At 33.2% G+C, this 12,715-nt stretch overlaps 1 protein-coding gene across 7 annotated transcripts in view; it reads left to right on the forward strand.

Annotated features, from left to right (window-relative positions):
* GlcT (ceramide glucosyltransferase) overlaps positions 1-12,715 on the forward strand; it is a 125,413-nt gene that overhangs the window by 43,176 nt on the left and 69,522 nt on the right. Inside the window, exon 1 of one of the 7 annotated variants that reach the window (XM_036369783.2) lies at positions 1,389-1,717. The exons of 4 other annotated variants lie outside the window; for them this stretch is intronic. In XM_036369783.2, coding sequence (XP_036225676.1) covers positions 1,620-1,717 — 98 coding nt within the window. In that variant the 5' untranslated portion in view covers positions 1,389-1,619. Of the gene's footprint in view, positions 1-1,388; positions 1,718-7,286; positions 7,334-12,715 lie in introns of those variants that run through there. 2 more of the 7 variants (XM_036369780.2, XM_036369784.2) reach the window with 2 other exon arrangements.

The following is a 12,715-nucleotide window of genomic DNA, read 5'->3' on the forward strand; positions in this document are numbered from 1 at the left end:
TTCTTTGGTTGGACCCATGAATCATGAGTACCATATTTCTGCGCTTCTGAGTTTTTTTTAGTTGTTATCTTTTCCATTACTGTACATCCTTTCTAAGCTGCATGGTTGACGAAACATAACATTAGCATTTCCGCGAAAACTTCATTCTTGATGTAAAAGTCGTTGCTTTGCAATCCGAATGTCCTTCGTCGATACTTTGTGACCTAAGCACTTCACTGCCCTACTTAGGCCAGCGCTTCCTATTGTCGGGAAGAGTTCTTCCCCAAAACTTATCAAGCCATCTCTTTGCATCAAAACACAAAATTCACCTTTTCACTTTGTAAGCATAACTTCAGAACGACTAGGTGAAACGTCATAACACTTCGACAGTTTTCTAGTTAAGGTTAAAACTTTCAACCCAGGATAAAATTTTTTTATTTTGCATGTAGTACGAGTTTATGGGACAATATATCCAATTATTGGATGTTTGCAAGATTTATTGAGTTTTCATTTCAATAAAACCATAAAAAAATTATAGTCTTGCAAAGTAAAAAGTTACAGTGAGTAAATTAACGAGTGAGATAAATTCCTGCTTATTGGAGGGTGACTAGACGTGTAAATCTTTTTCGTTATTACTCTCCGCATTGTTGAGCTTTTTTGTTTGGATGTTTTATAAATAATAAAATACTTTTTAATACGGTACTTTATTAAGTTATATATTTATAATCAGCAAAACTTACTTATCAGCAAGCAAAAAAGACAAAAAAAGTTTTAAAATCTGAGTATACTTAGTAAATGAAATAAATTTTCATAAATTTGATTTCAATGATCTAAATTAGAAATCAATTGCAAATGGTGAATAGGGCCTCAAGATGGTCAGAAGAGGATTTTACGGTAAATTGATGGTGAGGGTGAGGAGCTGAGGAGCATTAGTCCAACTAAAAAAGTTGGATCATTCATACTTAAATATGCTTTACTGCTACAAAAGAGAAACAATTATTTGCAAGAAAGAATGATTTTATGTCCAAAGCAAAAATTGCGTCTATATTTTCTGTTGATATGAAATTTCTCCTTGTGTTCGTCATCAGTGTTAATAAGGTTGAATTTAATATAATTCAAAGAAAAATTGCTTATTTGACATATGTATCTTTTTAGCAGAAATACATTAAATACAATACAATTTTAAATATAATCACATAGTAATTGAAAAACAAAACCTATGACTAATGTAACCTAAGTATAATGAACTACTCGATAGTGCTAAAATAATTGTAAAACTACAAATATAATTTAAAATGCGTGTTATCGTGTGTGCAAAGTGATTAATAAGAGAGATAAGAAGATCTTCATCTTTATTTGTAGTTACATCGCTATAAACTCACATATTTTTTTATTAATTCTGTGCTAATTAAAATAAGTATATGAGATTTTAAAAAAACGTAGCACAATGTGTTAATGAAGTATTGAAATCAAGAAATGGTTATACAAAAATAATTTAACGAAATATGAAATATTGTATAAACAATTATAACGAAAGACATATAAAACATTTAATTCGAGCTAAAAAAAAAATAAAATTATTTACCATATATCTAAAAACAATCGGAAACCACTCGTGTGTGTTAGCTTGAGAAAACAACATGAAACATTTACCAAATTCGCTATATGGTTTCGCAGTTTCTCTCTTTGTATTCTGGTGTGGAACTTGGTGCGTTCACCTTTTGGCGATTTGCTATGGGTAAGCATTGTTTTACTATTTTTGTACATAGTTAAGTTTTTATGTATATCAGGCTTTAAGCAAGCTTGTTATGTAAAGTTAAGAACATATTGGAACTTTTTTTTGTGATAATAAAGGTAAAACGGATTAAAAAATTTCCTTATTCGCTTTTGATTTATTAATGAATATAGCCTCCGAATAAGAGGCGAGCGCATTTTCTTCCTGATTAATAATTTGAAGTTATTTTATTGCGAGAGCCTTATGCAACCTACATACCTCTTAGTTTTGATTTTTTAAGTAACATACTTCAGCATTTTTTTGATACATTTAACTGTTGTTTGTAACACCTGTTACTAATTGAGCTTAAATATATCCAAAAGGCCAGGATGACGGGATGAATTGACTTGTATGTCTGACCATTGAGTAAAAATTGAAATATCTTGACAAAACTCCGTACACGCCGTTTTTGGCACTTCCAGTAATATAAGAAAATTGGGCGTGGCTCCGCCCTCCTCCAGGGTATGGATGGATACCGGGGGCTCTCACATTAAGAATATATAAAGGGTTTTCCAATATGAGTGATATGATATTTTTATAAGTTAAGGAATTTCAAATGTTTTTTATTTAATGTAAAGTACAATCGATACATTTAAGTTCTGAATATAACATCATTCAAATTACCTCCACGACTTTTTTTGCAGGAATGAATCCGATGAACCCAATTTTCGGATACTTTTTCTACTAAATCAAGTCGTATGTCATGAATAGCACGTTCAATATTGACTCCTAAAGCTTGAAGTCTGGTTTATTGCTATAAATCAGTTCTACAAATAACCCACAAGAAGTATTCTAATGGCGTTAAATCACAACTTCTTGGAGGCCACTCAATGACACAATTGCTTGAAATTATCGAATCGCGAAACTTGTCTCGCAATTATTCGGTTTTTGAACGTGCTGTGTGGCACGTAGGCCCGTCTTGTTGGAGCCAGATGTTGTCAAGATCAACTTCTATCAATTGCGGCCATAAAAAGTTGGTTATCATCGGTCTATACCGCTCTCCATTATCAGTAACGGTGTCACCAGCTTCATTTCGAAAGAAGTACGGATCGATGATTCCACCAGACCAAAAACCACACCAAATTGTAAATTTAGGTGAATGTAATGGTTGTTCATGAATAATTTGTGGATTTCCATCGCATCAGAATCGACAGTTTGGTTTATTTACTGCACCACTCAGATAAAAGTGAGCCTCTTCGGAGAAAATGATTTTCTTAAAAAATCCTTATCGTTTTCAAAATTTTCCAAGGCAAAATCAGCAAATTCGCGACGAAATTGTAAACACTACTGAATACAATAAAAAGAAAATACAGATCATAAAATATTAAAAATGGCTGAAACGACACTTAGAAATCTTATCGTCCCTATTGAAAACCCTGATATAAATATAGTGGTGGAAAACTTATAGTTTTTAATATATTTACACTTGAAGATTAAAATTATAACAATTTAAGGGATGTAATATTTTGATTTATAATGAATTTTACACTTACATTTATCACTTTTATATCTACTAACACTCCAAAAATTATTTCTACTCATTTATTTCATATTAAATAGTGCACAAATACATTTAAATCATAATTTCAGTTTTTCTTAAATTCACTATTCTAAAGGACATTATTTTAAAATTTTCCCATATTGTCTTTAGGCATTTCTTATTAACAATTACGTGAAAATCAGTGAAATCGGATAATAACCACCCCTTCTCACATAACACCAGTACTGTATAAATAATAGCTGCGAAAACGTTCAACTTTACGATAAGGCTACAGTGAAATTGACTGGTACATCTGATTGATTTTAACTTGTATATATGACTTCATGTCGTAAGGCAGTATATCAGCCAACGCTTAAGCTATCGTTATTGAATTTATGTAAGAATATATTTTAAGTAGGCTGAGTAATATCGGTCTATAACTGCCTCTAGCACTAAACGATTGAAACTGCTATATGTAACGAATAGTGCCAATATAGGAGCTACTACTTAAGACCAGTTACAGTTACTACATTTACTTCAAGTTTTAAAGTATAATATATGTATGAGATTAATACACCTTACATATTCAACAACAAACAACATCATATTTTTTCAAAAGAGTCGCATCGAATGCTTGTTAAGGCATATGGTTATCATGCTCTATCATAAGCAACAAGCAAAAGATGATTTCCACGGTTCAGAGATAATGATTTTAAAATAAGAAATGAAGAACATGGAAGACCACCAAAAAAGTTGAGAGACGCCGATTTGCAAGCAAGATGATACCTTGAGTCAAAAGTAAATGGCAGCCATGTTAAATGTTGCCCAACAAACAATTCCAGACCGCTTAAAAGCTATGGGAATTATCCAAATGTGGCAAATAGGAATTAAATGAAAGACAATTGGAAAACCGAAAAAAAAAAACACTTGAGAAATCTTGCTTCAAAGACCCGAAAAAAATCAGTTTTACGATCTGATTGGTTTGCTTCAATTCTATTGCTATGGTATCCACAAATTGCCGGAAAGGTGGTCAAAATGTGTAAAAAGCAATGACCAATACTTTGAATACATTTAAAATTAGTATTTCTTTTAAAGTAATTTAATAAATATATAATATAACTCATACACTAAACGACATATTCGTCATAAGGTTTGTTTAAAAAACGAAAATCATTGTATGTAGTATATGGGAGTGGAGGTAATTCGTACACGATATATGGTATAAGGCTAACCGGAAGTTTGAAAATTGTATAATAGGTATATGGGGTCTAAGGGAGGAATTGACCAAATTTTATCTATTCTTGGCAATACCACATACTATTAACATGCCGCACGAGTTCCATTAAGGAACACTTACCATCACCAATATATATGGAGTAAAGTTAGGGTACAAAGATACATTGTTATTAGTAAAAAAGGCTCTCTCGTTTTCACTAAGATAACTCAGATATTGGCCGATATATGCGGTATAAAGTAAACCAGAAGTTCGAAAATCTTTATATTAAGTATATGGTGGTTAAGGGAAGCCTTCATCCACCTCAAACCATTTTTGACATACAAGAATACTGTATGTTGTATAAAGTTGTGTTAAGTTAAAGGTGTGGTATACGCGCTATAACGTTGGAATGTCAGAATAATGCTACCTACCGAAGTTAATTGAAATCGGTCGATATGATCACGAGATATGGGTTTCCACCTAAATGTGGGCGCCTCCACGCCCATCATCCAATTATGGCAGCGGCTTCGGTAAAGCCCTCTTGTATCATTTTATGTCTCTGGCGCATTTATTTATAGATTTATCGCACCTTTAGGAGTATTTAACAAAACCGTTTATAGGAAGTGGGCGGGGTTATAATCCGAATTCACACTTTTTTACACATAGGCGCTAATAATATTTGTCCTGAGCGAATTTCGATTTTTATATCCTTAGCGGTTTAGGAGATTTGTAACCTCTTAGAGGGCAGAAGTATAAAAATGTTGCGAAAGAATTCAACATGATTATTCGAAGAAATCAAACGGATTACAATCACTTTTGGTATTGTATTAACTTCCATTTATTGATGGTCATATACTCGCTCAGTTTTACTAATATATTTTATTTCGCGTCAATGAAAGTTACAATAAAATCAGGGGTGTTGTAAAATCTGGTAGTTGTCGGAATCAGAATTGAAACCGATAAAAAAATGTAGTGGGTGTCATGAATTCAGATATCATTGGTTTGACGTTCAAAACAGAAACTGTATCGATTTGGGTGTCACGGAAACCAATTTTATCGGTTTTATTATTAGAAACAACAGAGGAAAGTCGCTGAAAGATTTGAAATGTAAGTTAAGAAATAAATTTATATAATTGTTGCAATTTAATTTATCTTTATTTCTATAGGGGAAAACATAAGAATAAAACACAAAATGTCATAATTATTGAGTTTATGAAAATAATGCAGATATGTTAAGAGGACTTACGTAATAACGTCTTTATTCAATCGATAACGTGATATAAATTTGTAAAGTAAGCGTGTATACAAGCATACAAGTAAATGCAAACCAAATTTCAAATGTGATTCCCCTGGTACATCAAGTGGATTACTGTGATCTTTTAATATCTTCCTTTTAATTTTTTCGTTGCTTTTTTCTTTCAGTAAAACAGCGGAACCCATTGAAAACTTGAGTAGACTTTTCTCGGTACTTCAAATTTATCAGTCGTTTCCAAATCTATTCATTTACAAATTTTGTCACAATAGTAAATAGCTGATTCGAATATTGGTTTTGCAAATGTTCGAAAAGACGAAAATCCAATCAGATTCTGTGACACCATTGAAAATCAGATTGGTTTGCAATTCTGACAACTACGCAAATCTGTCTTGGATTCCACAACACCCCTATATATAAGGGATATAAGGTTTAGACCAAGATCTAGATCAATTTCATTCATATGCATCACATAATGTTTAAGAATACTTTTCCATTTAATTTTATTAAAGTATCACACATTTTGACCAACCTGGAGCAGGGAAAAGGATAGGATGATTGCATTAATTTTGACATTGCTGTTGTATACTTGAGAACATATTTTCAAGCAATTTAGTTAAAAATATATATATAACTCACTTAATATATGTATATAACGACTTAAAGTTTGTTAGAATAACGAAAATCATTATACAAGTATGTAGTATATTGGATTTTGGTTAATTTGTAGACTAAATTGACGATTCGGCATTAAACCATAGCACATCCAACATTGTACGTTCAGTTAATTTTGCTAAGATAACTTACATGTTGACTGATATATATGGTATAATGCCAACAGGAAGTTAGAAAATCTTATTGTATATTACGTATATGGGAGATAGGCGTAGTGTTAAACCGATTTCCTCTATTTTTGGCCATACCACATACTATTATCCTGCCACATTACTAATAAAACGCTCCCTGAGTTTCATTAAGATACCTCACATACCATCACTAATATATAATGAGTTAAGTCAACCGGAAATTTGAAAATTCGGATATCAGTCATATGGGCTCTAGAGCAAGTTTTCACTCGATTTAATCCATTTTAGGCACAAAGATGCACCGTTATTAGAAGAAGGCGCTCACTTAATTTTATTTAGATAACCTAATAATGTGGTATATAGTCAGCCGGAAGTTCAAAAACCGTTCTACCATATTAGATACATAAATGGGGCCTAAGAGAAGTATCGTCCCGATATCTATCTCGATGAGTTTTAGATGCTACAAACAAGCGTGTAGTATACTCTGTAGCAACATGTTGCAAAAGTATAATGAAAGTAACTTTATTTATATAAGTATATATTGCTAATATTTCCGAATCGTACATATAAGTTTAACCCTTATGTTAATAACCAACTTATGTACGGACCCTAATATTGTAAATATTGTTTATTGTTGCTAAATATAAACACTTTTCAACTATTTTCGGAAAAAATTAAAAAAAAAAAATTTCTGTAGAACTGTGAAACACACTTGATGCGACCGCGTTCATAGTATAGTTTTAATTTTGGCAAGATTTATTGGTGGTGTTCTCTATGCAATGAAAAACAACATTATGATACAACCGTCGAGAGCTGAATTTGCTAGGTAAATATATTTATTATAATTTTGTGTAAAAATATTATTATCAAACTATATGATATAATAATTAATTTTTTATGACGAGTGCGATCGAAAAGCTCAAAAACATTTTTACTTATGACATGGTGGACATAATCTTCCGTCACACTAAAAAAAGGATGAAGTCTTTTTTTTATCAAAATTACAATGAAAGTTGTATAGAGTCTCAACGCCAGTGGAAGTCCGTTAAGATACCAGATATTTATTGATTAATTATTTGCGTTGTCGCAAATAACACAAATACTGATCACTCTTTTGATATGTGGCATTCCAATTCTTATCCGCTGCATTGCGCGATAATGGGAGTAAATAGATTACATCATACGTTTTTTAAAATTCGATGAAAGCGACACTCGAAGTTAACGGAAAAAGGAAGACAAGGCAAAACCAATTGGTGATATGTGGACAATGTTGAAATGAAATCTAGCCCAGATATACAAACCTACTGAAAAATTGACAATCGAGGAACAACTTTATATTTACAGTGACCGGGATTTACTCAAAACATACCGTCGATACCGTATAGTAAAAAAAATTGGTAGATTTGTGGTGCGGAAAATTCATATCCTTTGAGAGTTATTATATACACTGGTAAAACAAATAACATTCGCGACCGAGCAAGTGGCAGGAACATCTGTATAGATAACTTTTTAACTATTCTACCCGTTGCTTAGCATTTGCTATCATTGAATTATACCATTATTGGTACAGTAAAAAAAAACCATACATTCCTAGTCTCTCTTTTTGGATTCCATGAAAGGTGAGCATGTGTTGTTATGTATCCAAAAAATACAACGCTGTTATTCTATTATCAACAATGTATTCAAATGCATGAGTAGTTGATGATATATTAGGTCAAGTAAAAAGTCCGTCGGTTTTTTATTATTGATTTTTCAAAAGATGATAACTTTGTGTACATTTGTCCGATTTAAGTCAAATATGCGCCGTTTTGGTCGTAAACTTGTTGCCAACGAGATGCCAACTTCATTATACCCCTCTCGTATAAGGCTGCGTCCCTATTGGCAAAAACCTCGGAGAGGCAATTTTCACAGGCCTCTCTTGGAACTTCTCACCATTAAGCGCGTTCACCATCGACAGGAAAAGATGGTAATCACTTGGTGCCAGGTCTGGACTATAAGGTGGATGCATTAGGACCTCCCATCCGAGCTACCGGAGCTTCTGGCGCTTCACCAAAGACGTGTGTGGCCTGGCGTTGTCCTAATGGAATACAATTCGGCCTCTGTTGATCAAAGATGGCCTCTTCTGGATGAGTGCTGCCTTCAAGCGGTCCAGTTGTTGGCAGTAGAGGGCCGAATTGAGCGTTTGGCCATAGGGGAGCAGCTCGCAATAGATGATTTCTTGCCAATCCCACCAAATACACAGCAAAACCTTCCTGACCGTCAATCAGGTCTTGGCAGCCATCTGGGCCGCTTCCCCGAACTTTGACCACGACCGTTTGCGCTCGATGTTGTCGTAAGTGACCCATTTTTCATCGTCAATCACAATCCGCTTCAGAAACAGGTCGATTTTGTTGCGATTCTGCAGCGATTTGCAGATGGAAATTCGGTTCATCATGTTTTTTGCGTGATCGAAATATAGCGAATTTTCTCCTTGCTGGTGTCCATCTTTGACGAGCGCTCACAACGTACTGAGTCAATCAATCGAAAACCTGTCAAAGACAAACTTTTAGCGCGCATAAACACGTTTTCAGTACTAGTACTATGGACAATAACGCCATCTCTTAGATAAAAACGAACCTCTTACTTACCTAGTATATATAATTCGTTATGAAAATAATAAAAAAAATAGCCAGAAAAGCTACAGAACGTCGTAAATTTTTGCCTAAATTGGGCGAAAAACTGAATTTGTCAATGATAGAGCGACGTACAGTGAACCCTCAAGTGATTCGACATTTTACTACGAATATTGCCATTTTGGACCATACACTAAAAATTCATGTACTAAATCCTGGTACAGTGGTTAAACTATATAAAAGACGACGAAAGACTCGCAAGAGCTGTAATAATTGTTATGTTTGTTGTTATGAACATTCAATTAATACTGGACAATGTCTTAAATGTTGTAATAATCATCTTATATAAATTAAATAAGAGTTTAAAAAAACTAAAAAATACGCTTTTATAGCTAATCGAACTAAAAAGTAGGAAATAATTTTTAATTACAAAGACTTTATATTACAGTCGTAGCAGATCAAACAACCAATCATGATTAATTACTTTTAAATAAAATTAAAGTTATTAAGACAATAATTCAATTCAGTGTTAAAAACATGGGGTGCCTTTTACTATATTTTCATAACTTTTTACTCGATTTTTATAACTCTCCTCTCATAAATAGTTACAGGTAGAATGATTGTCACATTAAATATATCAAGCACCCCACGCTTTTTACTATGAATTATTGTCTTAATCACTTTAATTGTAGTATTGAAATGTCTTACGCACTATTTCGTAATCTAGTCATTTCATCTAAAGCTACACTGTTGCATGGGGTTTTTTCTGGTAACTTAGAGCAATCAAGTTATTCAATCCGAATACCGTCTAAAGATCTTACACGACTAAATGCTACATAAGCTTGTCCAGCAGCAAACAGTCCGGAGCCTAGATAAATTACTGCATGATCAACTGTACAACCTTGCATCTTGTGGACGGTTGAAGCCCAACTCAGGATCAATGGTAACATTCGTTTCAGTTCCATAGCTGTATTTCGCTGGAAACTGTATCTATATTGGGTGCACACCATCTGAACCGAATCGCACGCCATCGGTCAATATTTCTGTGAGTTTATATAAGGATTTTTTCCGCTTTTTAGTTTGAAGTGGTTTAAAAGCGTGTTTTTTAGTTTTTTAAAACTATATTAATTTTTCACTTTTTATTTTAATGTTCTTTAAATGCATGTTTTTTAGTATTTTAAACCATACTTATTATTTAGCCACACGTAGTTTTTTCACTTTCTTTAAGGATGCGTTTGAGTAAATTTGTTAATTAAATGAATCGTTGATGCTTTTAGCTGCATAGCTTTAAGGGCGTTTTTGGACATGCTTGTATTTGGATAATACCTGCTTTTAGCTGCATAGTTTTATAGTCGTTGTACGATTTCGTCCATTTTCAAAGTGTGTGATAAAAATGGCTGGATAACCTCACATACCAAATTTGGTTGACATTAGTTCGATAGTTTCTGCGATATAGGATTTCACCTAAAGGTTGGTGGTGAGACGCCCTCTTTACAATTTTACACCTCCTCCTATAAAGCTCTTCCATACCATCTTGTTTGTGAATTTTAATGATTATGGCGCATTTATTTCGTCAGTTATCATACTTTTAGTATATTTTAACATAACTATTATAAGGGAAGTGGGCGTGGTTATTATCTGACTTTGCCCATTTCCACAGCGTCTGAAAAAGGGCTAAAAGACATTAAACCCTTTAGGGGGCGGGGTTACGCCCACCTTTAAAATAATGGGAACCTGTATTGCATTGTCATCGGTCCTTGACACGTCTGCAAAGCTTCAAGTTGATCAGACTTCTGGAAACCGGTGAAAATTGAGCTCTAAGAATCCAATACATACATACAACCCTAGCTAATAAAAGCGTATTAAAAAATGAAACGCTTTTTCTTTATGTACCCGTAGAACGTCCGTACCACAGCACGGAAAGACGTCAAAACTTTCACAGTTATTCGTTTATTCCTGCAAAAAGTCCTAAGAGGACTTTTTTGCAAAATCACCGTCGTTTTTCGTTATTAAATAATAGAAATCTGGCATCACTAAATTTAATTTTCTTTTTACACAATATACATAATATTATATTCAATAAATAACAGCAAAGGTCGTATGGGACTCGTTAATGGCAGCGCACGAAGACAGTGGTTTAAGTCCCAATGTAGAGCTTTTGAAAAAGCTGGTGCAGTTAAAACTGGAGCAGTTTCAATTCTTATAGGATTATGTGAATGAGTTAGTCATGACGTCGATCAAGTTAAGCGTTAAAAATTTGTTGTTGTAGGATGTCAAATTTGACTGTAGCAAAGAATTGACTGACAATGCAATGTATTCAAAGAATTTCCAACAGAAAAAGAGCGACAAAAATAATAACAAGAATAAACAACTAAAAGGTCGAAAGCAATATTCGAAATGTGGAATATGTTCCCAGCGTTTGCGCTCATATTTTGTCGGTGCGACAAATAACAAATCAAAACAAAAATGTGGTCTTCGAAGGCAATGTATGTAGGTCTTTGATGCGAAAAACAGATTAATTGCAAAAGCGCATGCAGAAAAAGATTTGTATAAACTAGAATAGATATTTGCAAGAACAACGGTGCAAGTGAGAATTATATGCTGTAAGGGTAAACAAACTAGAGTAACAACTAAATCAGCTGGTACCCGTGCTGAAAATTTGTTAGATGTGATAGGAAGTGCTTGGTCCAATTAGCACAAAATCGTTCAACGGATTTAAGATTTTTTTTATTTTTGTTGACGATATTTCAAGACAGGTATTCGCTATACTGATTGTAGACAAATCAGAAATATATATTTGGGAATTCCAAGCAATTTAAAAGTTAAGTAGAACTTAGTGTGTCATAAAATAAAAGTGCTGAGACCAGATAATGGCACTGAATATTGTATTGTACAATATATATGTATAAACTGATCCGCTTATAGGTATACCCTAAAGGACTTGCAGACAAAAAAAAATTTTTTTTAAATAAATTATTGCGGTTATTAATAAACAATTTATTATTAACTTTTGTATTCATAACAAATAATAAAATATAATACAAATACTTATTTGATATCTCAAATAAAAATCCGAATCGGTATTAAAAAAAAAGAGAAAAATATTTAATTTTGCGCCCCTTTGTTCATTGTATCCGAATTAAAAACTCGCATTTACGTAAAAGAGTTTCGGTTGCAGTTATTATTTACAAAGCATCGCTTATTTTATTAAATATACACTGAGAAAAATTAATTTATTATTTTCCCATTTTTCTAAATCTTCAAAATATTTACACGTACCGAAGATGATTTCTAACGATAAAAGTCCATGTACACCAGTAGAAGCTACACGCTCTAAGGAAGGTGCTACAAAACAAAAACGGGGTAAAGGCATTTCTTACACTAAATTCATTTCGGAAAGTTATAGTTTAACAAGATACTACACTAGATTTTCATCTTCGCCTATTCAGGACAATTCTGAACCAGTATTAGGAATCAAACAAGACAATCTTGACAACTTCTGAACACGTCTCCAAGCTGCATATGACGCAATAGTAGAATCTGACGACTCAGATCTACCGGAAATTTTTAAACCCTCGGCTTACGCCAAATACGAA

Source organism: Bactrocera oleae, chromosome X (genome assembly GCF_042242935.1).
Source record: "Bactrocera oleae isolate idBacOlea1 chromosome X, idBacOlea1, whole genome shotgun sequence".
NCBI lineage: Eukaryota > Metazoa > Arthropoda > Insecta > Diptera > Tephritidae > Bactrocera > Bactrocera oleae.